The 27489-nt window shown below is 34.5% G+C and overlaps 1 protein-coding gene across 7 annotated transcripts in view; it reads right to left on the bottom strand.

The window, feature by feature from the left end:
• Positions 1–27489, bottom strand: part of SNTG1 (syntrophin gamma 1) — a 319691-nt gene that overhangs the window by 56372 nt on the left and 235830 nt on the right. For all 7 annotated transcript variants that reach the window (XR_013184136.1, XM_077185430.1, XM_077185439.1 and 4 more), the window contains one exon: positions 14818–14856. Coding sequence is in view for 6 of the 7 variants with exons in the window: in XM_077185430.1 (XP_077041545.1) it covers positions 14818–14856 (39 nt within the window). In the remaining variant the exon portion in view is untranslated. The remainder of the gene's footprint in view (positions 1–14817; positions 14857–27489) is intronic.

Here is a 27489-nt window from a genome sequence, read left to right as displayed (position 1 = left end):
AGAAAACAGAAAATAGTTCTTAATTATGAAAGATGATTTTTTGCTTACCATCCAGATAAATGAAAACTGGTATCAAGGACTGAAAACAGAGCACATTTGCTTTCTTATCAAACAACATCAGAATCAGAGCAAAGTCAGATGTTTACAATAGCAAAACTTGCCTGGACCTCCATAGAGATCTGTCCAAAATTAACAGTGCTGTTTGAAAAACCTGCACAACAATTTGTTACAGCCAACAGCATCCCATGAGAAAACTTTGCACATTCCCAATGAGATGTACTGGATCTTGCTAGAACTCAGGACTGTATTAACTGCTGCATGCCACCACTCCCTCCACAGTTTGAAAAATGATGGCTACATGTGGATACAGGACAGTTTTCCAAACAGGTAAAGAACTGTGTGTTGCTTTTCCAGGTTTCTTATTCTTGTTACAATCTACTAATCCACAGAAACATTTTGGCTCACTCACTGGGTTTTTCATCAAGTGCTACATGTTAATAGTCACAGCTTATTTCAAAGCACTCATTTTACTTATTTAAGACTTCTAAGTAGCTGTTTATTGAAATAAATTCTTCTAACAACAAAGTCAATTTGAACCTTAATTGGGCAACTGTGTGCCTTTGTCAAAATGTCAACGTTAGAAGTTGGGATTTTTTGCCTCTCTTAAATTATTCAAGTCAATGCACAATTACGTGTATTTAAAATTCATTACAATTTGAATTTGTTCATTTTAATAGGGGTGATTAGCATTTAGAAAGCACAGACTTTTTCCAAGAAAGACCTTATGCAGCTGTTATTACAAAGATGGATTTGGATGCAAACTGCAGTATTAGATACCAATCTATATTAATTTCAGGAGTGTGTGTGAAATTATGAGTAGGAATCAGTACAAAAATAGCTCACGCTAGTCCTGTCTTCCAGGATATTGACTAGATAATTAAAAAAAGATAAAAAATTAGCTAGCATAGCTAGCCAGCATGTGGCAAACTCCCTGAAATTCACAAGGGATGTGTGCATTTTATACAGCATTAAGCATTTTCCTGCTAAATAGGTATGGTAGCTAGATGATGAAAAAAAAAAAATCTCCTGCTATCTAAAGTAATCTGCCTTCCTCACCTGACTGACCCTTCTCCTTCTTATAGGCTTCTCTTATTTACTCACCAGCTAACTCACCTTCCAAGCAATTTACACATCAACACAATTTAAACATCCCTGAGCAGGTTCATTTAATTACCAGGATTACCACTGAGGAGGCTCATTCCTGATGACATCAGAGGCATTTTTACAGCTGCCCTGAGAGGCTTCAGATCTTCACTGATGCTCTCAACAGAGCAGCTCTCAGCAAACACTTTGAAAATGTGCATGTCTCACACATTTCCTGACTAAAATAATTACTATATATCACACTATCATAATTTCCCCCTCCTTTTACTGTTGTATTACTGGAACCAGTAGGGTTCTGCTTTCTTTTATGGAAAAACAACAAAAAATCTTTGATATATGGCAATTTTTTAATTCCTACTTGTTAATATGGCAATTTTTAAATTCCTACTTGTTAATTTTTCACCTGAAATTGGAGGTGAAATTTAGGAACAGGTGCAAGAATGGCTGCAAATTTTAATCCAGGATGAAATTTCTGGGGGATTTTGAGGGTTTAAAATAGATAATAGTACAATACAGCAAGCTCAGCATTCATGTGAAAAGAAAGTAAACATCATTTATTTTAAAGTCTAGTAGCTTGACTGGTTTTAAGACTTGTCTTTTGATTAATGGCATTTTTTCCTCTTCTAAATGTACACAGCATGTATTTTTCATGCCTAAAATAAAAATGGGTCAAACAAAATTATTTCAAATAATCAAGCTGGAGGGCATGATCTCTCCCTTCTGATGAACAACCTGTCACATTCATCTTTTTCACCTCAAGGAAGACTACTGAAAGATGCTGAATGAAGAAAAAGATCAGAATATTACAAATCACCAGACAATGTCTTTCAGATTTTTGATGGTGCCACTGAGCAAACAACTAAATATTTATCCTTCTTAAGGACCAGAGCGAGCAAAATATTTACAGAAACATTTAATAACATTCCTAACTTGTCCCATGAGTATCTTTCAATTAGATTTCAATGACTGGCTACAGATAACTTTTGGATTTTCTTTTTCTGTTTCTGTGAAAAGACTGGCAAGCAGAACTTGGACAGGACTAGTGCAATTTAGGCTACATGGCTGGCCCTGTGAGATCACACTGCTCATGCAGCTGCCTTGCTCACATCCTGAGCTTACTGAACTCAGCCCAAAGGAGATGGTAACATGGAAGAACCCCAAATGACTGAGCATACAGAAAATACAGATGATGGCATACAGGTTGTTTGAAATGAATTTTGGTAATAAATGTTTTGAGTTTGCATAACATCAGAATTACATTTCTATAGAATTAGATGTTTACATTTCAAAGTGCTCACAAAGCCAGAATAAACATGCAAATAATCACTGTATACTAAAGTTGTCTTTGAAGTCTCTGGTGTTGCTGTTTGCACAGCAAAATAAACATACCTGAGAGAAGTTCCTTTTTTGGTATCAATAACTTCACAAGATCTGACTTAGAAATATTTTTTTATCTTTGTGAGAACAAAGCTTGAAAACTAGTAGTTCACATATATATGTAATTATACAAAAGCTTTTTTAGACTTAAAATATTTTATTTAAATTTTGCATGGAATCAACATCAATATTCAATAGAATAAATCTATCCATGCGTGCTTGTTTACATTTTCATTCTCAATAATTTCAATGGCAACTGATGAAAATAGCTATTAATGCTTGCAGAATTTCTTTGACTATTTCTACTGAAGAACAGTTATTTTCAGGCCTGTCTGATTATCAAAATAAAAAGACTTCTGCAAGCTGAAACTGTCCTTAAGACTTTCTCAGGGGTCTCAGAGAACAAAATCACTGCTTATAAACTCCCAGAATAATAAAAATAAATAAAACCTTCAAAAATTGAAACATTTTAGACCAGTATGACGTTGCCTCTCAGAAATAAAACAATTTTTTTCAAGCACTCAATGCACGTAACTGACAGAAAAGTAAGTCAATAGGAGTTGAAATTTTATTTTCAAAAGTACAGAACATGGAAACCTCCAGGTGAGAAATTTTGCTGCATCTGCACAATGCCTTTGGAGAATCAATGTTACTATTGCCAGTTACTAACAGAGAAAAAAAAAAACCCAAGAGGTGTAATAAGATTTTAATCAAATCAATAAAGAATACTCCCTAAGGTAATTTTGTATCTTATTAGCTACAGCAAATAATCCTTTGTCTAATGATTTCACAGTTTTCAAGACCATTAAGCAATAGGTCTAATTAAACTTAATTTCTAAATAGAAAGTGATAATAACTCTTCTTTATTTATAAAAAATGAACAATGCAATAAAACTTCAGTTCAAATCATATAATGCAATAAGAAATTGTAAATTAGTCCATAAATTTAGTATATAGATAACAGAAGTATTTCTTTCTCTATTAGAAAAATCAGACAGCACTTATACACTATCTTCCTTTAACTCAAAATGTATTTCAAATATATCTATAATAGAAATGAAGATCACTTTTGAAAAAATAACAGTTGAACAGATAAAACCTGGTTTTAAACAAACTGGTCCCAATGATCTTCCACTACAGCTGAATAGAGATAATGTTATGGATCACTGCTTTTCTCTCCCACCTGCCTTCAGAATCCAAACTTTCAGTCACAAAAGCCTGAAAAATAAGCTGTTTTTATAAAAACAAATAAATACTCTGCAGTTGAAATCCAGAGTAAATGCTCTGACAGACAGTGAGATTTATTCACTATGTCCATTTTCTAGCACTATGGCAAAGAAATTATGTAGCAAAGCACCACTGATGCCTTTTAGTGTTTTTTAAATTTCTCAAATACTTTTGGTGAGAGATGTTATGAAATCCCCATACTTAAAAACAGTCTCAATCTGATGGGGGAAAGTCCAGAGCAATCTGATTTATGTAGGGCATTCTCTGAGGAGGATTCTGACCAGATGACCTACAAAACCTCATCCAATATAAATTATTCTGTGATTCTTGGATCTCAAAGCAGCCATATCTGTCTTGGAATCTGTTTTAAAGTGGTCTTGACTTACTGCTCTTACAAAAACAGCTTCAGCATTGTTTTTATTACAGTTTCCCATTATTTCATTACTATATACAAACCATATGCAGTAGCTCACATAATCCATTCTGTAGCTGCCTAGGATTTTCTAAACTTCCCCACTTTTTATCTACCTTAATTTTCAGAGGGGCCGTGTATCAAGTTTCTCACTGGAGATTTCATCCCTAAAATACACTCTGTAAAGGAATTTTTAGTACAGATTGCTTGCAGGTAAAGTACCCTTGAGAATGAAGACATTGCTCACAAGCAGCAATGAAAGATGTATCCCATCACCCCTTCTCAACTGTAAACAGGGGGAGAAAATGTTATGATTTGTGAAGGACCCTGATATACTATAGAGATTGAACAGGAAGGGAAAAAGGAAGTGAGAATTTAGATGAGACAAGAATAAAGTTGAGTAAAGGACCAAAGTAATGGTATATAACTTGCATTCTTACACATTCTTAAAGTAAATAAAATTCTTCTTGGATTATAAAGAAAATAAAAATGATGCTACTCCAGAATTACTTTAATACCAGTTTGCAAACAGTGGTATTAAAATACAAATGTGTTGAGAAAGAGAACCAGAATGCAGTCCCATTCTGAAAGAGCAAGGCAGGGGAGAGGATAACTACTGCTAAAATATCCCCTTCAGAAGCTAAAAAAAAATCTTAGGGGATGATTAGATGAAGAACATTATATTCAGTATGTTCTACATGCTATTATTTTCATGCTTCTCTCCATATTCTATTTATTAACAAGATGGCATTTTGGTTCTGTTATAATAAAGATGGTTTTAATTTTCCTGGTTCTGTTTTGTTCTGTTTTTGTTCCATTATAATAAAGATGGTTTTAATTTTCCTGGTGTTTAGATTGAATCTAGGCTATCCTGAGGATTCTATAGCTGGTCATACTCTGATAGCCTGTGGCAGGGAATTAGTAGTAGTGTTCATAACATTTACTGAACTCACATTGCACTTACTTTTTGACAGTGGAGTAATGCCTGTCAGTAGTTGATTCGTCTCTAGCATCTCAGCATTTCCATGAATTTTGCAGTTTCATTGGAAAAGCTCAGTCTTTAAAAAGTACCGAGTGAGACTCATTTTGCAGTATCAGAGCTTTCTTCCACTCATTTTTTTTAAATTTATTTTTAACAGAAAGTGTCCCACTATCATGTGAAATGGAGGGAAGCAACCCATAAAATTGTGTCCCAAATGAAGCCCAAATTTCAGTGTAAGATGTTGAGCCTCTCTATCCACAGAGTTCTACAGAGGGACAAGCAAGCTCCTTCACCCATAGAAAGATAACATAAGAACTCCTCCGAGGGTGCCATCTGTCTGATTGAAGAAGAAATCCTGGCAAAATATTTCAAGGCCCTGTGAAGTGCAAACCGTGACCTGCAGGAACATTATTTAACAATTGATGGATGCAAACTCACAATAATACTGAACCAGAAGTCACTCCCCTCACAAGAGAGCATCTCTTCTTTCAAGCTTTTTTTGCAGTCTCAGAGGTCTAGATGCTATTTGCATAATAGGATCAGATCCTCTTCTTTCCCACTGTCTGAGTTTGGTTTTGAACAGCAGCCTACTTCAGCAGGAGGGGAAGAAGAGCTGGCTGCATTATTCCACCTACTGCCATCAGGGCAGGCGCGTGGGAGCAATAGGTTGGAGTGATGAGTGACTATTGCTTCTACTAAGCAAGTACTACAAACAGTAGGCTGTTAAACAAATAATGGGAAGCAGCAGGACTTCTGGATGTATATTTGCAGAAAACAGCCAGAAACTGTACACTACTGTATCTTGATCCTGCTGGGCTTTGTGGGTACTCTTGAGCTAGCTTAGGTGACTCTAGTCACTCAGCACTTACACACTAACAGAGCCACCAAGGCAGAGACTTGGGTTAGAGCAAGAAGCCCAGGCACGGAATTTCCTACCTATTTATACCTCCTCAGACCTTCAGACCTGCACACACTACATCACTTGACTGTTTTGTTTTTTCCGACCCAGCATTACTGAGTGATATTCCAGCAAGATAAAATGTTTCCTATTAAATAAATAAAGAAATAATTTTGTCAGTTGTCAGCTCCCGAGTATCATTTTTTTGACCTGACACTGCTAAATCTCTATTTGCTGTGTCATAAAATATGACAGACTTACTAAGTTTTGCTTCCAAAAACACTAAGATTGAAAGCAAATATTTTCTAATATTCTAAACATATAACAGATATTGCTCACTGAGCAGTGTCTCCTTACCAGGACATATAACTCTTTGAAAAGACAAAAAAGTATTGTAATATTATATATTTCTAGGGGATGTTTCTGCATTTGCAATTAGCTACATTTTTTACATTTTTTACAGCTTTCCTTCACACATTTTCAGTGATTGATACTTAGTTTTTTTTTCCTTTTTCATTTTTAGGTAACCCATAAATTGTCAATTGCTTTGTAGTATTATATAAATCAACTATTTTCTGAAATTCAGGTAGCAACTCTGTCACTAGTCCATGGACTATTATTGTGATGAGAGAGAAAAGATAAATGACCACCTGCAGTCCACAAGAGTTCTCTTTAACCACTGTTTTTAGAAGTTCAAGAGAATAAATATTTTTCCAATCAGAAGCTATGATTTGAAGCACCAATCATCTGCACAGATGTAGAATAAGTAATGAGAAAAATGAAGTGTTATTAATTTCTCCTCTTGAAATAAACTGTAATTAAATATACTTTATTTACACCTTTTTGAGTCCCATCTGCTCCTCCAATAGAAAATCTATAGTTAAAGTATATGCTTCATTGATTCCAATTAATTTCTTTAGATGATACAATCCCCCAAGGAATAATGTGTGTATAGGCTTACTGAACACCTTCCTTCTAGTATACTAAAATTAATGTTTTTCCTGGGAACTTTTACACTCACTTGAGGCAATAAAACAGACATTACAATAAAGCATCACAACATTTTTATTTCTAGCCTCAGCCTCCAATGAAAATTACAATCTGATCAGACAGAACAAATTCATATCTATAAGCTACAGATATTAACAATTCCTAATTTAAGGTCAGGCTAGAGGAAAAAAAGTTTCACCTATACTTAATCTTTCCAAGTATAACTGGGGGGAAAAAAAAGAAAAAAAAGGAAAAGAAAGACTTTTTTATTTTGTGGATATCATGGAATATGCTGATTTGGAAAGAACCCACCAGGATGATTCAGTCCAATTCCTAGCCCTGCACAGAACACACCTAAGAATAGTATCATAACCATTGTCCAAAAGCTTCTTGAACTCAGACAGGCTCAAGACAGTGCCTGTTTCCCACTTTTCCTTATTTTCTCTCTTTGTTACCATTTTTCAGGAACTTCTACAGGACATATGCATCATTAAGGCATCTATTTCCAATCAAGAATGCTGAAAGTTGCTTCCTGTCCCGCTGCTTTGTTGGCCTGTTTGGATAGTAGCTATCCCATCCAACCAAAAGATACATGAAAAAAAATGGAAACATTCATCTAGTAGAATAAAAGGTCCTTTCTTGGTTTAATGTTTGCTACTTATTTCCAGTTTTAGATATCTTAAATATCCAAATCCTGCAGAAAATCTGTCCTTTAAATTGCAGGCATCCCCTTCCACTGTCCCATTATGTTACATATCCCATTTCTTGGGTAAATGGCAATGTATCAGATCCAAATATGTTTAAAGTGGGATTTACTCGTGTCATGCATATAAATAGAAGATGGGGTAAAATGATGCAATAAAATCAATGCCTTTGATTGTTATTTAAACTAAGTGGTTTCTCACTGTCTGACCTCACCATAGATACAGAATTAAGCTTCTGAGGAGAACAAGTATTTGTTCATGTTATGACAAAACAGGAAGAAATTATTCCTTTGAGTACATCTGCTATGGCATTCTGATTCAGATCACCTTGGGATGCATTCAGACAGGATCAAGTTTTATTAGGATGTTAAGATCATCCTGTTGCAAAAGGTAGCAGCTGAAGGGAAAGCTCCTATTATTGTAACATAGAAATTACAGCATTCACAAAGTCAGTCTGTCAGACCTGTGTCTTTTATCTTCTAACCTAGCCACTGACCAAACAGTTGAGGTATATGACTCCTTTTGAAGCTATGGCACTACAGAAAGACACACAAGACCTGTGGGATCAGAATGAGCCTGAATTCACACCCAAGTGTGTAAGTAGAAGGTGAAGGACCTAGTAAGAGTACCTTAATCTCAGAAACAGTGGATCAGGTTGTCCACTTCACAGTTAAATGCATTTAAGCCACAGCTATCACCCCTAAATAGGCATAAATATATAAATTTTTAATTCACATGTATTTATTTATTTATATTTATCTGCTTATTTGTTTAGAGCACCAATGTACAATAACTAGTAACTCGTCTTCTCAAACCCAAAAGTAAGTAACAATTTTTTATCTACTTAATTTATTGTGTAACTGTGGGACATGTCTGTTTGTTTAACTCACTTTGAAAGGTCTACAATGGAGCAAGGCATTTAGAACCCCCTCATTCACCTGCCCTATTTAAACCTGTAGTGGAGATACAGGACATTCACCCCTGTATTGACTAAAGTATGAATATACAGCCAACACAGGTGTGGTCATTGAATTTGGTCAAGAAAACCTATTCTTACTGAAAGGAATTTTCAGAGAGAGATATTAAGATTGCAGGTGGGAGGAAAAAAAAGCTTATACTTGTAACACTAATGAGTTAGTACTAGAAAAAAAAATACAAGAAAATAAATGAGAAAAATATGTAAATGAGGATGAAATTCCACTTGAGGCAAAGTTGAATTTCCTGGACATGAAGAAAGTATTTGATGCACAGCTTGAGACTTATATTTTGAGATTTAAATAAGAACTTGATCTAATCACTCTTTTGTATCATCTAAATTTCCAGCAGGTGTCCCATTTACTTTCATCCTCTCATGAGCTATAAGGTATGCAGCCCTAGGACAGAAGCATTTCTATCCAATAACTGCATCAAGTGACTCACAACATGAATTTTATCTAGCTCATCAGGTAATCAACTAGCTTCAGGAAGCTGTCTGACCTTCCTCTCAAAAGTCAATATGGTTTCCTCAGCTTAAAGTCTTTAACAACCTACCATGTGTATTGCCCTTCTAAAAATTTTTATGCCCTGAACTTCAGAAGCTATTCTAAACTACAACGTATAAGGAAGAAAAATCTTTTATTGGCCACAGGAAGCAAAGTTTTTATAACAAAGACTGCCTCAGAAGCATCTAAAACAATTACAGAAACTGCTCAGGGAAAAATATTTCATGTCAAGCACTGAAACTTTTTGATATAGATAGATATATATATATAGATCGAGATATTCAGTTTATTTTACAGAAAGCTCAATTAAATATCAATAAGCAACATAAGCCTTTCAAGGGTATATGTTATGCAGCAATAATCCATGCTGAGTGCCACAGATGACTGACAATGGCAGGGAATTAGCCCAACACAATTTACACCCTATTGCGTACTTCTGCTTAATTTAACAGCAAGAACTCAGCTTCCCCTGTGTGTTTCTATAATCATTTAACAATAGAAGCTTCATTCCAGAGATTTTCCTTCAAAATAAACCTGATCAAATCCTTACTGTGACAACAGATGGTGACAGAGCAGATGTATCATTTCATCTGAAAGTTCAGCAACTGTCAGTCAAGAGCTGCAGGATGGCTACTCTGAGGTACCACAGAACAGAATATTGGAAAATAATTAATTCAACAGACATGCAAAATTAGGAAGGAAAAAAACAGAAAAAAAGAATATACTAAGGAGAAGGGAAAAAAGGGACTGGTCTTAATGAACTTCTAGAACAGACTTGTTTTCTTTTGAGGACATGTCATATTTCAGAACTCTCTGCTTAATCACTGCATTTTAAAAATACCAATACAACAGCAATGGAGCCTATTACTCTGCAATTAGTAATTTAAAAAAGAAAGGTATGTGTTTTATTTCATACAGGTGTTTATCTGTAGAATATATGTTGTCCCATCAGTCCTATCAATTCACCTGAGCAATGGAATTCACCTTTTCAGAAGCAATAGAGATGCAACACATCTCTATGTGTTGTGTCTCTAAGCAAAGAACACTGGCTTGATTGACAGGCAAGACAGTCACCATGATATTTGTGTGTACTCACCTTTATATGGTAAATATAAGTTAGGCTTTATTAAATAAACTCACCGAGTCAGACTTTTAGAATTGATTTTAAATGAGATTGTTCTTGCTGTAGAACTTTAATAAATCTGGACAACAAACGCCCTACTGAAGCAGAATATGAGGTGATGCAACACAGCTGATCTGGTGCAGATGTGTATAGCTCTTTTTATTACATTTTATAAGAAGTAAAAGGAAATGGGTATAACCATGTACATTTTTGAATGACATCAGATGTATCCCATCACCCCATTCTTGGCCATCAAGAATGTAAAATATTATCTGCAAAACAGGGTTCTTGACTGTGGAATCTGACACACACAATGATACCCCAGTTTCTGGCCTTAGTGGCATCAGTTCATTATGCCATGATCTTGTTTTAAAACTGAGTTAAACACAGTTAAACACTCTTTATGATTCTCACATGATTCTCATTATTAACTGTCCACTTTGAATAGACCAGCTACCAGTTCTTTTCCCATAAAGCAGTAACATTCTAGAGGGACACATTATCCTTAAAAGTTAAAACTATTTAATGAAAAATTCCTATCTTCTGTAGATAGAAGTATTTCAAAAAGTCTCATGCTACTTGTGGAAAAAAAAGAAATAGTGCTCAAAAAAAAGGATTATAGCATTCTTCCCCATTATACTTTTTTTGGTGAATTCAGCATATGAAAGGTGGAGGGTCATACCCTTTATACTCATCCTAACAGAGATGAGACATACAACACAGGAAAAGGAAGTTTAAAATACACTCCTCTGCCATGATGCTTTTATCTGTTTCATGTGAAACCTTGGGATTTGACTGTTGCCCATGCAGTAGAGAAGCGTCTATTTCTTTCATTTGTGAACATGTATGTGAATGTAACAATAATCAATGAAATGAAAAATCTACTCCCCAATTTGCCACGTGCGATGTCTGCTTTGTACCACTGCCTTGTGGAGTGAAATGAGAGCCAGAAAGTTCTGACTTTCCCAGCTGCAGTTTATGAACATTTTACTTGTTCATGTAGGGAGAGGAAGAGGTGAACTGCAGCCTGACTAAGATTTCTATCTAAACTTGAATTCCACTGGGTACCTAAGCCAGATGTTGCTAATTCATCCTCCTGGCATGGCAACCAGTAAAAGCCAAATCACAATGAATCCCAAATAGAAAATGAGAGTTATAAAACGTAGTAAAATCTCTACTAGCTGGAGGCTGCATTTGGTTTCTCACACTGAAAAGGATCAGAAGGCTTTATAAGGATTGCCTAATTTTCATTTCTTTAGATGCTATCAAGTCAATTTTCAGCCAAGATCAGCACATTTGCAAATTCATTGTGGACTATGAAAAGACTGGGAATTGAAAAGGAATGGGCAGTGCTTGTTGTCATTACACCACCAGAGTTTACTACCTGTCATTTGGAAAGATCTAGCAGGGAGTTGATGCTGCCTTTCAAAACTCACCTGCCTAATGATGGCTCTCACAGGATCTGACATTTGCTGTAATCAGTGTAACAGCTCAACAGAGGTCAGGAGTTCCAAGAAAAGGAAACATGCCCATGTTTCCACTCTCATCTTGGCTGATCAACTAGAGAAGCCTCTGGCTTGAGCCTTGAAATATTCCAGTCTTTCTGCCTCTCTGCTAGGAGTTCTATATAATTTTTTCTCTGAATTTATGGAAATTTTGTTGACAACATCATATTTCTTAGTGCATATTTGAAATATTTGGTATATTTTGAGTCCAAAATAAATTTTTTTCTCAACTACTTGCTATTATACTCTTAAGTGTTACTATTTACATCCAATGCATGCAGTTCCAATATAGAAAACACAACTAATTTTCTATTTTTTACCATTTCAAGTGTTCTTTTCATCACTGTCAACTCAGAGAGGGGGAGCTTTATTTCCCTTTTGCCCCACAATCCTCTTCAATTTTTTTTTGTCTGTGGGGTCCAGGACTTTTTGCACCATCTTTCCATCACTATTAAATGTACTACCACCATTCTGAGAACTTCTTATTGTTTCATGCTGTCCAAATAACTACCACCTTCTTATCAATACCCATCACCTTTGATCCTTAAATTTTAATTAATAGATCTTATCTTTCTAATGATTTTCCAGACAAATCTACTTTCACAATTACTGCATTAAAGGAAAGCTGCCACATTATGGACAGTCAACAAGTCTTTTCTAATTACTTTTTCTTTCATCTTTTTAACTTGCTGCAACATTGAAATGTTTGGATAACACTTCTGGAGTTACAGCATCTTACACACCTTTTCAGGTACATTTGTTTCCTCGCTGTAATGCTAATAGGTCTGTCTGTGTTCCTATTGTCTTCTCCATATCAAGAATATTTTCATTAAGGAATCCTGAGGGTTGTTTCCTTGACTCTAGTTTGACAACTGTCTTCCCTTTTTACTTAACTAATTAAAATCCACATATATATAAATTCTAAGTGAAAAAAACCTTCAATTACCCTGCCAGTGTTCATTAAAAAAAAAAGCTGTGGGTATTTGTTAAGTGAAATTAAATAGATACAACTTTTTTTTAAAAAAAGTATAACAGGATGAAGACAACTTTCAAGTCCATGATGTGCTTGTAGGAAGAAGTTAAAATTAGCTGTTTAACTGCTTAGAAAAGAATTTATTTTATTTAAAAAAAAATCAAGATGGCAAGACTATTTGAGATGGTATTTTAATTTTTAGATAAATGATGTGTTGATATAACAAGTAAAGAGTCCTGTTTCTTCTCTGCATACCATGTTGATACTTGCTGCACATGAAGACAGAAATTAACCTTACATCTGTGTAGCCTTTTCTGACTCTACTCAAAAATATTATTTAAGCATTTCATTAAAATTAGGTCATTTCAATTAAATTAGATTTTGCCTAACTTCCTTTATGATAAAAAACTACAACCCTCTCTACATAAGGTAAGCCAAAAAGGAAATCTGGTTTTGAATTCAATGTTCCCTAAAATTTTAGACATCCACAGATAAGTAAACCTTTTTCTTCTCCAGTATTTGACAGGCAACAAGACCCTACCAGTCTCGCTGCTAATCAAATCAGCCTCTCTTTCCAGTTTGACCTTTTGACTGAGTTTCTTGAAGTGCTCCACAGTAATTCCTTTGGAGTATAATGATCGGTGCTGATGAGAGGTGAATGCATTATAATTGCAGGCTGTCCTGACAAAGATCATGGCCAAAAAGCTTTTCAAGCCAGGAAAGATATTTTTGCTTTCCACAGGAGTTCTAATGAAGAATAAAATGCCTTGTTGACCCCATGTGCCAAGGGCGCAAAAACAGCAGAGATCCCTAAATTATATGTTAGAGTGGTGGAACATTTTAACTGTTGTTTATATAGTTTGTTTTTTTTTTACTGTCTTTATTTTTTTCAGTAATAAAATCAAAGAGGTAAGTTCAGGGTGAACCATAACAGTGAAAATGGAACCAATTAACTGCTTTTTGTTCATTAGGCAGTATCTTATTCCTTCTTTTGAGATAGGAGCATATCTTTGCACTCTCTGCATCTGATGTTACACAAACTATTATGAAAATTCCCAAATGCAAATTCTAACTTCATCTATTGTAGCTTCATTTATACTTACCCATATAGTTGTTATTATTGTTAGTATTAGTGGTATTATATTATTTTCTTAAATTTTTTACATTTGTGCATCTTCCCATGAAGAAAACAGAAAACAAAATAGAAGTATCTCCCGCCTTCGTGAGTTACACTCATTGCAATTCCATATATATAAAGTTGGACCAGAGAAAGGGAACTGAGAAATATGTTCACTAACTGAAGACTTGGTGTAAGGGAGGTGAAAGCACTTTTCTTCCTCAAATCTCTCCTCTTGAAGGTGACTTTACAGCTCAGTCCTATACATATTTCTCTCCTTGTATGAGGAAGCAATTTTTTCCTTCTTATGAATCAGGTTGCTCTGTTTCCTCTTACCACGTTTCTTTGTGTGGAAATTATCATTTATATAATTAATAGTTGTCATACACAACATATACATACTTAACTGTTCAGTGTACTGAGTTTTACCTTGGTAATTTTTATTCATATTCTGTTTAAATAGTTGTGCAAATATTAATTTTTTATGACTGAATTTGTCAATAGGCCAAAAAAAAAACCCATACATTTTCAGAATTTTGAAACATTTATTTATTCTGGTTAATTCTGTAAAGGATAATGATAACAGTTCTCTTTTATAGTAAAATTGGTAAAACACAATCTGAAGAAAAGAATATATACCTGCATCAAATAGGTTAATTTGAAAAGATTAGATATGTTCTTACTTTGGTGAAACACTCCAATTCCCTTTGAGTTGAGAAAGTAAAAACACCAAGGTACTCTCTAAAGAAAATCTAATGAGAATTCTTCAGGTAGAATAATGAACAGCTACCACAAAAAAATAAAGATAGTTCAAGTGAGAATTAGAATTATAAGTTTAAAAAGCTCAAATGTTCTTTTTCTTACCTGCTGGTTTACGGGAAAATTCCTGTTGATTTTTTTAATCTATAAAAATGAATAAAGAAATAGATTAATACTCAGTCACTAGGATGAAAAACAAAACAAAAAAACCCCAAAAACTGGATTTTAGATACATATATTAGATTCTCCTGTCTAAATTATGCTTGCAAAAAAGAAAATAAAATCTCCTGCAGTAAAGGAACTGAAATCTTTGGCAAGCTCATTTGAACAATGGGATATTTCTGTGGTTACTGTGGTTCATTTTGCTGTTTAGATCCCAGAAGAGGTGCATACACACAAAATTATTTCTAAATTCTGAAACACAATGTAATTTTCTTTTTTTTTCTTCTTATTAGAAGATATAAAATCAACTAGAATATTTAACTCTAAATAAAATTATTTCAGAGCAACTTACTGCCAACCACCAAAGTCATCAATCTCTAAGCAAGTTCCTTTCCTGAAGGAATGATGAACATTTGGGTTGGAACAACTTTGGAAACATCATTTATTCTACCCTTTTATCCTAGGTGCAAAATCAAGTATGCAAAATCAGTTCTGATAATTGTTCAAGTAATTTTTTCTTAAAACATTCAACAATATCCCTAGGTGAAAAGTAACAAGAAAACCAGGATGAGACACCTAATTCCTGATGAGTTTCTGTTTAGCCCTGCAGTTCATGGACTCCCTCTGAACAAACATTGCCAGCTTTCTGACACGAGTGTCCAATATAAAGAGAATTATGTGTAGAACATACCCATTCCTACCATTACTAGAAGAAAAATGTTAGTTTTTAAGCATAAGCTCTGAAAGCTTTTGACAACCTAGTAAATCTAAAACCTAGTACATCATAACAGATACCTAATACCTAGAATAAAAACATATTTAAATTGAAGACATTGTCAACTAGGTCTCTATATGGAATGTAACTGAATGATCTGGAAAGCCCTGAAACCACTATATAACATAAAACTGCTTCAACCAACCTGCAACATCTTTTTAGAAGAAAAGAAGAATCACCACTGAATTTCCCCCAGTGTTTACAATATTGTCCCTAAACAACTACATGCAGAGATGTGAGTGGCAATGTGTTTTGCAGACTTCAGAACCAGGCTGCAGTCACAAGCTCTTTGAATTCCTCATGCAAATACTGAGCAAGTGTCACTGGCATCCCACAATTTTGCTATCAAAGGATAATTCCCACTGTCAAGAACATGCTGGCACGCAATTTCAGTTGGTTTTCAAATGTATCCTCCATCAAAAGTGTCAGAAGAACATTTCTACCCTTCCTTCTTTCTTCAATGCTAGTTAAGGAGAAGCATTAGAGGAACAAGGTAATTCAAAAGACAAAGAAATAGTATAAAATAAATCCATACAAGATACCAACTATCTAATGTGATTTTTTAAAATAAAAAGCAGATAAAACCCACATTTTTTGACCTAAAAATACTTGAAGACTTCTGGGATTTATTCCTGAATCAAATATTAATTACTCCAACATGATAAATTCCTATTTGTGTTAGTAGAAACTATTAAAGTCCTTGTGAAAACCATGTATTTTAATCTAAGACTACAGCTAATAGCCTGAAAATTTTAAGTCTTGAAAGTACAATGTTAAGAAAAAGAAATTTTACTTCTCTAAACAAAATACTGTAAATATTTGCTTAGTTGCAAGTTACAGTTATATTTCGAATAATTTAGGAGTGTTTTTATTTACTTCAAACATAGAGACTGCATTTTTTTAACAAAGTACATTAGGTGCATTTTGTGCTGTTAATGTTCTTCTAAAATGTAAATACATACTTGAAACATCATTTTCTCATTCAAAAATTTCCAGCTCATTTTCTAAAATACAATCTAAGCACCTACACTACATGGTTGTTTTAACTGCTGTTATTTTGATTAACTAAAACAACTATGTTTATCTTTCAGGTAATAAGGTGATTTCTTGAAATGCATTATTTTTAATTCTTTTACAGAAACTTCAAAACTGTATTATAGTTGTTCAAATCGACCTGAAACTAAAAATTGTTAAGTATGATTAATTTTAGGAACACCTAAATGTTTATCATTCATGTGCATCACTATTGAACATTACAGAATAAAAAAGTTCAACAATTAGGCAGCACACATATGTTCTTCCCAGCCTGTTACAATGTACATTAAGTAAAATTTAATTTCCAGACCTAAATTATTTGGTAATTAAAACCTAAAAGTAAACATTTTCCAGAAATTAAAAAAAGAGAAAAAAATCTTCAATTACTTTACTGGTTATCTAAAAGAGAAATGTTGCTTCAGTCCTCCAACTTTACTGAACCCATTGTAATACTACTATGTGTTATTAAGTACAATCATAGCACACAGAACTATGTAACTAAGGCAATTAAATAAAATTTGTTTTCATCAGTACAATACACTGCAAATATACATGAATGTAATATTTCTAAATAAAACACACCAGCAGATACTATACTAAAAAACAGAGGCGTTCTGAGAATATTATTTAGAAAGATGTGTTTGTGCGGAGCAATTAAAAATCAGACTGGCACAAAAGGAAACAGAAGAATAAGCTAGAAAACAGACTCTTGTCTGAAGGCAAAGACAATGTAGGCTGATTTGAAGTTAGCAAGAACTACCTGCTTCTGCTTCAAGCACAAAAAAACAGGTGCTGAGGGATGATATTCTATTCTGATTCAATTTCCATGAATGCAAATTAGGAGGAAAAAAAATCTAAGAACACCATAGAGAGAGTAATTTGGGAATTAATGATCAATTCAAGGTGGAAGGAGGAGGAAGGAATCAGAAATAAGGTCTCTGCAGTATCTTGCATCTGAGAAGGAAAGAGATAAGTGCTGATAATACAAGACTAATAATGGTATCATAGAAACATAGAATGGTTTAGATTGGAGGGAGCATTAAAGATCATCTAGTTCCAACCCTCTACCATGGTCAGGGACACTTTCACTAGACCAGATTGTTCAGAGCTCCACCCAGAGCTCTGGCTTTGAAAACTTTCAGGGATGGGAAGAATATATTTTAGTGAAAGCTATCAAAGAAGATTGGTTCAAAATATAACTGATTGTTAATGGTACAAATACGTTTTGCTAGATATGTTCCAAAAATTCATCTCACAGTATGTTTGGACATCACAGACATGAAGAATACTGGGCAGGGAGATGATTTGAAGGGGAACATAATGAAAAATGTCCCATGGCCAAATTCAGTCATTTTTGTGCACTAGATGGTGCAACCACAGATGGATATTTTCACAGTGATGGCTGTGCCTGCTCTGCAGAGGAAACAAACAAGAACATGGAACACAGCACTTCTCAGCAGGAACACAAATGAGCAAGCCTTGGCTTCAGGTGTGCACAATGATTGCAAATGTTTGGGCTTTTTAGTTTTTATTATTTAAAAGTCTTTGTGCCAGAGAAGCAGTAATACAGAATACTGTTCCATACTATTATCTTTTCCCATTAATTGTAGCCTATTATTGTTGCTCTCTTCTGAAATGCAGCTGATTAAGCTCATAAAAGCTCGGTTTTAAATTTTCACATTCAGTTAAAGCTGAACTGAATCGTTCACTCCTCTGAGAGATACCATTTCAGAACTTCTTGGGGCCAATAGCACAGCACAAATATTTATTTTCAGTTTCCATATGAGGACTTTAAAGTGCAGTTTGAAAGCTACTATTTATTAGGGTTTTTTTTCCCTTTCTTACCTATTTATATTAATGAAATTTGCTATTCCAATTTAATCACAGGATGCCCATGAGATGATGAGGAAATGTATCTTTCAATAAGAACCAAGGACTCTTAAAAGTAGTAGGATCAAGAGATTTCAGGTTTCTCCAACCCTTAAAAAATTAAATAGAAGCAATCAGATGTTTGAAAACTCTATGTGTACCACACTTCCTTCGATCCTATTTCATTATAAACCATACTGTAAATTAGACTCAAACTTCTAAAAGGATAATGGGAAAGATGATTAATAGACAATTAAGATTCAGGTAATACATCCAGTCCTCCAGAAGAAAGAATAAGAGAGTAGGTGTTAGTTGTTAGGACAGAGATCCTGACAGAGACCATTCCACTGGAGCACCTAGGGGAACAGCTCAGGCAACATATGAAACAAGTGGGCACCAGTGCCTGCTCAGCCTTTTGCTGACTTAGGCAGTAAATAAGATACTCCCCACAATTTCACATATTATTTGATCTCTCATTTTCTTGCAGTCTGTAGATACATTATAATTTTGCAGGTCACAGTCATTTTCCAATTTAAAAGAACCTTTTATTTTTTTAATTTATGCTAGCCATTTTTATGGATTTCCCCAAACAATTTAGACTCTCTAACCTTCTCTATCAATTGTTTGCACTACACAACTGCCGACTCACATTCATTAGCAGGTTATTAAAATAGAATAGCTTGAGAAGAACATAAATTCATTACATAGTTCTTCATCTCATGCATAGAGATGAAGACAAGCAACAATACAGTTTGTGCTATTGGGATGTTAAGTGATTTCAAAGAGGAAGCCAGATCATTAAAATTCGGAAAAAACCATGAGTCCGTGCTGTGATAATCTTATGTTAATGGATAAGAAAGAGTACATAACACTTCAAATTACTAGTCAGCTAGTCTTACTTTCTGTCCTTGCTAGGTTTTTATTTACTCAATGGGATAGGTAAATTGTGGCAAGATTGTGAAATTTTGTTGTACAAGAGTTTATGTGCTTTGAAAGAATCAAAGAAGATTTGAAAGAAGCATGCAACAGCCCCCACAAAATACATCATATATTGGTGAATGCATTCAAATACATGTATAATTGCCTGTAGAACAAATATAGCAATTCTTGGTGCTGGTTTTGCAAGCTGCAGTAGATTTTAGAATTCACACTAAAAATCCGTATAAGCTAAGTTATGCAAAATGATCAGTCAATATGTTCTGGAAAATATGGAAGCACAGGAAGTATTTAATTCACATCTGCCTCTTGACCTACCAGTGATGGCACCATTCTCTGTCATGTGTTGATCATATTTAACCAGCTGAATGGTTCAAAGGATAAAAGATTAGGATTACTTCCATCATTCCTAGCATTTTCATGTCCTAGTTGGATTTTTGTCAAGACTAGACACAGTGGATTGGAAACACACTCAGCCTGAAGGAACTCAGCATCAACTTCCTTGAAGGAAGAAAGGGAAAAACTCCAGAATGTATGAACAGTTACATAGAGGAGAGGCTTGATTCAACACTGAATAATGCATAAGCACAAGCATGACCTCTGCTTTCCAGTCTGTTCCTATAGATACCTGCAGGCTGAGTCATCCTCACTACAGCTCCTAGATGAGAACAAAAGTGAGAACCAAGATGATATGTTTCAGCTTATATAATCAATGTTATAAAATCTCTCTTGCGAGTCAAAAAATTAAAAAAAAATTATGAAATATTTGTAAAGTTTATAGACAATGAGGATACAGTAGACATTATTCAGGAAGTCCCTAATCAGCTGTCTGAAGAAGTCCTAAAGTAGCAGATGGCTGGAAAGACAAAATGAAATATAACTATTCTTTTGTTATCACCAGATACAGGACTAAATGGATCTTTATTCTTGTACAATTTAACAGTTCTCATGAATCATCTTAATCCATATGGAAACTAAAATGTTTCATTTTAATCCTATATAGGAGTAGAAGAAGAGAGGCCTGAGATAATCTTGAGATCACATTTGGAAAGCAGAACTGAACAAGCTTCCTTTTAAATCCTACTGACTGCCTTTATTGGCCAGCTGTACAAAAGAAGCAGAAAGCTTCCATATTTTGGTGAGTTCCAATAAATACAGGTATTTGATAAATAGTTTTGGGGACAAAAAAATATAGCTACTAAAACTCAGGAATGCACCTCCAAAAACAGAAGGAGATGAATACAAATCATTCCTAAGAGAGGTGTTGAGCTTTTGAAAGAAAATATTTATATATTGAGAGTTGTTAGAAATTTAGGACATGTAAAAGTGCTATCAAAGCACAAATGGCCATCTGAAATGTGATCACAAACCTGCATATTATTAAACCTTTTTCTTTCTCACTCAAAGAGATTCAGTAATACATTGAACAGCACAAGCACAGAAGTAATGGATGGATATCAGAAAGAAATACCAGATTTATGCCTATTACATGGAAGAATAATGGGAGCCCTAAGGACAAAACCACAAAACCTACTCTTCAAACATCTGTGAGGTTCCAACAATAGGACTGCAATTAATTTTACTCCAATTAAAATTTTCTTTTTTAAAAAGCATTGTGCTTTTTTTTTTACTTGACAGATAAATGGCATCACTTAATCCTGCAATATTTAACAGCCATTCTTAAAACCAAATGTCACCTTAATGACAATATTTCTATTGTGCCTCTTTAAAGAAGATACTTGTGCTACAAAGAGTTTTATAACAGTGAATCTCCATAAATAAAATACCAACAGCAACATGCATACTATTAGAGACACTGAAAACAAATTAAATCCAGTGCCTGAAGAAGCTATTAGGGTCCCATCTGAAAGTAAGAAACATTAGTCTCTGTACTGAAGACTTATTAGAAGGACTGTGAACAAGAATTGAAAAGGTATGAAAAAAACCTGACCCAGAAGGAGACACCACAATCATTGCTTCAGATAATGAAATGCAACTGAGTAATTGTGGCTTATATCATAATAGTAGTTGCTCACTGGAGTATGATTACTGCAGTATCAATCACACTAAGAGGTAAAAAAGCTGGTGTTACTTATTACTACAGAGCAAGGAAGCCATGTCATTTTTCCAGCAGAAACCAGACTTAAACTGTTAAATTAAACTATTAAAAATTGATCTATATGTCTCTCCTGGTGTAAAATACCAGATTTCATTACCTCTTGATTTTTCAAGGCAATTAAATATTATAGATAAGCCAACTTCAATTTTACATTTCACTTACCATTTCATTAAACTTAACATTTAGACAATATAATACCCAGTATATACTATTTTTCTTTCAGAGTTTTTCACAGAATGATAGGGGAAAAACTTTTAATAGTATCCACAGTTTATCTTATCCTAGTATTTCTGAATGCAGGTTGCAATATATGAATTGATATGAATTTGTTCATTCAATGTAATATAAAAGAACAGCAACAGTTGGGGAAAAGCAATTCAGTTGATTAAAGCTGTTTGTCGAACCCATTTGTATAGTCCTGCCATGATGAGTCTCTTAATGTCTCATAAGTCAATCTATTAGCAAATAAACCTCTACTTAGCATTGGAAGTTCTCCTTATATTGAACCAGACTCTTTCCAGTTGCAGTTTAATCCCATTGCTTCTCATGTAATCCATCACAGACCCAAAGAACAAACTGCTTGCCCTTTGTGTAGTTTTTCTTAAGTTGAAACGTTATTTTTTTCTTCAGGCAAAGACAGTTCCATTTCACCCTGTATTATCTTCCAAGTTCATGCTATTGTCAAAGAGGCCAGAGCTTATTTTGGTAGGCTACTTTTGCATATGAGCACTGAATGACACACATTTTTCCTGAATGACCAGGAGAGCTGACTAGAGCATTACAACAGCTCTGATCCCCTCAGCCTTCCTCCAAAAGTCTTGCAGCCACTTTTTATCTGCTTAGAGTGACACAGAAATGAGTCATGCCTGCATGAAGGAGCAGTCCCAGGTAATTGTCATTTGACTAGATGGCTTTGGCTACATCCCTCAGATTTAAGCTCCTGGTAGACAGAAGACTTCCCACAACATTAGGTCCAGACACTAGAGCAGTTTTCATCACACACAGGAGTGAGTCACTCATGACCAACCAATACAACATTTCCTCATGGGAAAAATGATCCTTAATCTCACAGCTTTTCCAGCTTGCCAGGCTTCCATTTTATTTTTAATCTACTCTGTCATTAGGCTTGAAACTTCAGCTCCTGTGGGCAGCATTTTAATGCATCACTGCCTGAGGAGGGATAATTTCCCTATCAAGAAAATCTGTGAGTTGAAATGTCTTGTTAGCTAGGTTTTTCTCAATCACAGTAGGTGCTATTGTAGATCTTCCTGACTTGTTACCAATCACCTTCTCCACACCCCCATTCCAGATTTCACCCTCTCTGACAGCTTTCCTTTGCAATTTCTCTAACTACTTCTTTAGAGATTTCACCAGCACATACGTTACAGCTGAGGCATCTTCCTCAGCCTTCTTTGGGAAGGGAACTGCAAACCATAACTCCTACAAATTCAGTTTAAGATTTGGATTTAGACATCAATACTTGTGGTTCCCACCTAGTTTCCAACTGAACTGTTAGCAAGTATTGGAAGAAAAATACATCACAACCCAACTGACATTTTCATCAGAAGTTTACTCTGTATATGATACACATACATATCTGTATATTTTATGTTTGCTAAATGAAGGTCATTACTCTCCTTTTATTCCTTCCCCCTAAAAGTCCTATCCACAGCGTTTGAGCCACTTCTTTACTGAGTCAAATGGCTCCTTTCCTTATAGGTCCCTCTTTCCAGCCTAGTCTTTTCATTCTGACTGGACTGAAATAGAATAAAGCAGTTTGTTGAAGACTGCAACTAAACATATTTTGTTCCCCTGCCCTCAGTCCATAGACAATCTACTGATCTTGCTCATGAAGAGCTAACAGTTTGCCATGTTTGCATTATTTCAGGATTCCTCAATTTTGTACAGATAATAACACTTGCAGTTCATAGTCCAGAATTTAATATGACAAAAGGGGTAGTAAAATAACAGAAGAAATGAGGAATTTTATACCATCACAATTGTACATAAAAGGAGACAACTGCCTTGACAGAACCTAATAGAAATGTAGCTAGTGATTTTTAAAATACATTTAATACTTACACCACAGCATACCAGTCTAAATTAATTCCTGATGTCAAAATTCATTAAATTTGTCAGTTGCCAGTAGAACAAACAAATACCTTTACCTGAGGCAACAAAGCTAAAGAGGTTTTCTTTAGTCTTTACAGGTATTATATCTTCCATCACTTCATAATCAACCCATTCATTTACTTTAGTTTGAGTGGATTAAAAATAAAATTATAGAAACATCTTGTCTTTGTTGTGTTATGTCACATTTCACTTCTTCTATCTAAAAGAATTACACAATTCTATTCTCTTGAAGCTCTCAGGAATAACAGCAATATTTATGAGACTATTTGTCTGACAGGACCAGATCAACTTCTTGTAAGCTAAAAAAATCACTTGTTATTACATTAATTAGATAATTTTCTTGACATAAGATGAAATAGGGGTTGAGAATTAGGTTCACATGATAATAAATATGGTATCAACACAATTGCTAAATTTTATATTACAAAAGAAAAAGAAATTTCATATATAAGATCATTATAAACACCAGAGTTTTTCAGTACCTGTTTTTGCTGGAAGCTCCCTATTCATCTGTATAACTGATCATTTTAAATTTCACTTGAAACACTACAAAATTATTTTGTAGTGCTTGTATAGTTAAAAGTCATATCCTCATATTTATAAAATACACCCTGCCCCTCCTCCTGATATCACTCTGCTCTCTATTCAGATTAATCACAGACTGACTCTAGCACTGTATTCAGTTATACCCTGAGCTGACTTTTAATGAGAAACTCTTTTGCAATAAAGCTTCCAGATCGCCATAAATAGGACAGATTGGACTCTCCTTAACCTTCCTTCTCTTAACAAGCTGCTGAACCTTAGCTTAAAAAGTCTTGAATTTCATTCCCTTCTAAGGAATACAGTACTCTCTATTGATCTCCAATTTGACCTCATGACTAAGAATTCATTAAAAAATAGTATGCAAAATCTCTGTAAATATGGGTTTGCTCAAGTATCTTCTGGTATTTCTGAAAAGAAATGCTCAAATACTGATCAATATGGTCAAATGCAAGTGTAAAGAGCTGTGTGTCAGTGGAACCATGGATGAAAGGTAGGCCAAGTAGTAGAAGATTTTCTCAAGGGAGAAAAAAGAGTAAGGTAAAGATTTTTGCACAAATGAATTCACTTTCATCTCATACTTTTTTTTCATTCTTCTTTGAGAAGTGTGTTAAAGGACAATTTAATTTTAACAATATTGTTAAGCTGACACTAGTAATAGATGGCATATTTTTCCTGCTTTGGATACAGTCTTTTAATCCTTAAATAGGAAGTGGTATAATAGTTAAGATCAACGGGATTTTCTCAAACCTCTCATAAACTTCCTATTTATTGGCATTAAGAATGGCTAAGACAGGCATTAAGGATGTTACAAGCAAATTTATAGATGACTTTTACTTAAGTGTGCATTTTGGACAGATTTCAGAACAGCAACTCCCTGTCTAATTGCATTGCAGCAGTAAAGGAGATTGTTAAGTCAAAAGTATAGATTTTTGCTCTATCAGTATTTCTTGTAGTTCAAACATGATTTAGAGAGAGTCACAGAAGGGCCACAAAGACAATCAAAAGACTGGGAAGCCTGCCATATAAGGAAGCCTAAAAGAACTGGGATTGTTCAGCCTTGAAAATAGAGGGGTTAGGGGAGACCTTATTACCATGCACCAGTATTTAAAAGGTGATTACAAAGATGGAGACTTCCTTTTTACAAGGAGTCACAGGGAAAACACAGGGGTAATAAGTACAAGATACTCGCCGGGAGATTCCAATTTAATACAAGAGAAAAATTTTTGACAATGAGAACAATCAGTCATTGGAATAACCTCCCCAGGGAAGCAGTGGATTCTCCAGCTTTGGATACTTTTAAGATTCACCTGAATGGGGTTCTGGGCATTTTGTATAGACTGTACCTTTACCAAGAAAGACTGGATCAGACCATCCTCGATGTCCCCCTTCAACCTGATATTCTAAGATTCTATAATGTCATAAGGTAATAAATACAAGTAATACAATCCCATATTTTCAAGATACCAAGATGTGTACAGTTCTCTAAATTCCAACATTAAAAGCGATATCAAAGGAAGAATTGTCCTTATGACACTTAAATTACTGGAATCAATTAAAAAAATTTTCTTTCTTTTTCCCCCCACAATGTCTTCTCCCATTACTTTAGTGAAATTTCAGTTGTCTATTATGGACATTATCTTTCCTGAAAGAAAAGAGCACGCACACACTTACTGAGAAAATTACTCCAGCACTATAGTTAAAATAAAAATCAGGAAACAAATTATTCAACAAAGGTATAATGAAGACAATGGCATAAGTAGAACATAAAAGCTATAATTTGCAAGTGAAATACATATGTCAAGCTCTAACAAAAACAGATGCTGCGTAATAAGTAAAATTATACGAGGTTACATTAATATGTATTGTCACAATGAGAGAATTAACTGCATAAATTTGACATTATTATAAAAACACTTTAAATAGTAATATATATATAAATGGTGTGTAATTTTTAGAAATTGGAACTGAACAAAGCAACTGAATATCTGATTAGTATCATGCCTATTCATAAAGCATATACTGATGTGAGAGCATATGCTCAAAGCCACAGAAGAGAATCCCAAAGATGTGTGAAGGCAGCAATTTCATCAAATACAGAATTACTCTTTCAGCATGACTACTAACTGTTCCTAGCAGTAATTAGGTGGATGTTAACACACAAAATTTGCAAAAGATTTAGTTTCGAGCTGGTCACAACTGAACAAAACCAGTAATGAAATAAAGCTATATGAAGAGAGTTTTTACTCTGAAACCATATGCACCGGTTGTTCTGTGACACACAAAATTTATAACTTCTACTTTACTGCTATTTATTTCATCTAGAAACTTCCAGTTCATAGCAAATGGATTTAGAAGAGAGGCTTAGTCTCTTGAAGGTTTTAAGTAATGTAATGAGGATGTACTTGGAATGCATATATCTAAAATGCTTTTCACTAATGTATACCTCTCTCTGGTATCTAAGATGATCTGATTTTATTCAAGATTGTGTCGCACTTATCAACGGTGACAATCACCTGTTTACAACTGACCTTTTGAGTAAATTCTGATCAAAAAGAACCTTCAATATCTTTCCTTTCTTGTCACTGTCTGCCAATAATTTTCTTTTCAAAATGGAGTCAATCAACCCTTTTCTTCTCCTCTCTGTTATTAATGGTACATATCAAAACTATTTGCCCTCTTGCTGCTTGCCAGCTGAGGAGATCTCATGTTGTCCTATCATATTTCTGGTTCTATGTAGACAAGGGATATTTCCCAAGCCCACTCTTAGTTACAAATTCTACTGTGACACTTATTTCCTCTGTTTTGGGATACTAAAGAGTTAATAATTTAGCCATGACACTTCCTTTTTTTTCCAGTGGATAAGTAGAATATGCATCTTACATAAAATATGGCTATCTAGTGAGTTTTGATTATAAAAGTATTCATATGTGAAAATTTAAAAGAAGTTATTTAGCACTGGTAACACTGTATTGGTAGACTCCCTTGTGCTCAACATGCAATACAAATGAAATAACAGGAGTAAACACAGAGAGAGAGACAAAGAATACAAAGAGCTAGGAAGAAGCTGATAAAAGACTGATGAAAAGATTTGCACTATTGAAAATAATCCCTTTGTTAATATGAACTTTCACAATCTTCTAATGCCTGGGATAGAAGATGTAAATATGGAAAAAAAAAAAGCAGTCTTTTTTTATGCTGAAAAGGT

Source organism: Agelaius phoeniceus, chromosome 1, assembly GCF_051311805.1.
Source record: "Agelaius phoeniceus isolate bAgePho1 chromosome 1, bAgePho1.hap1, whole genome shotgun sequence".
Taxonomy (NCBI): domain Eukaryota; kingdom Metazoa; phylum Chordata; class Aves; order Passeriformes; family Icteridae; genus Agelaius; species Agelaius phoeniceus.
This window is presented reverse-complemented; position numbering and strand designations above follow the sequence as displayed.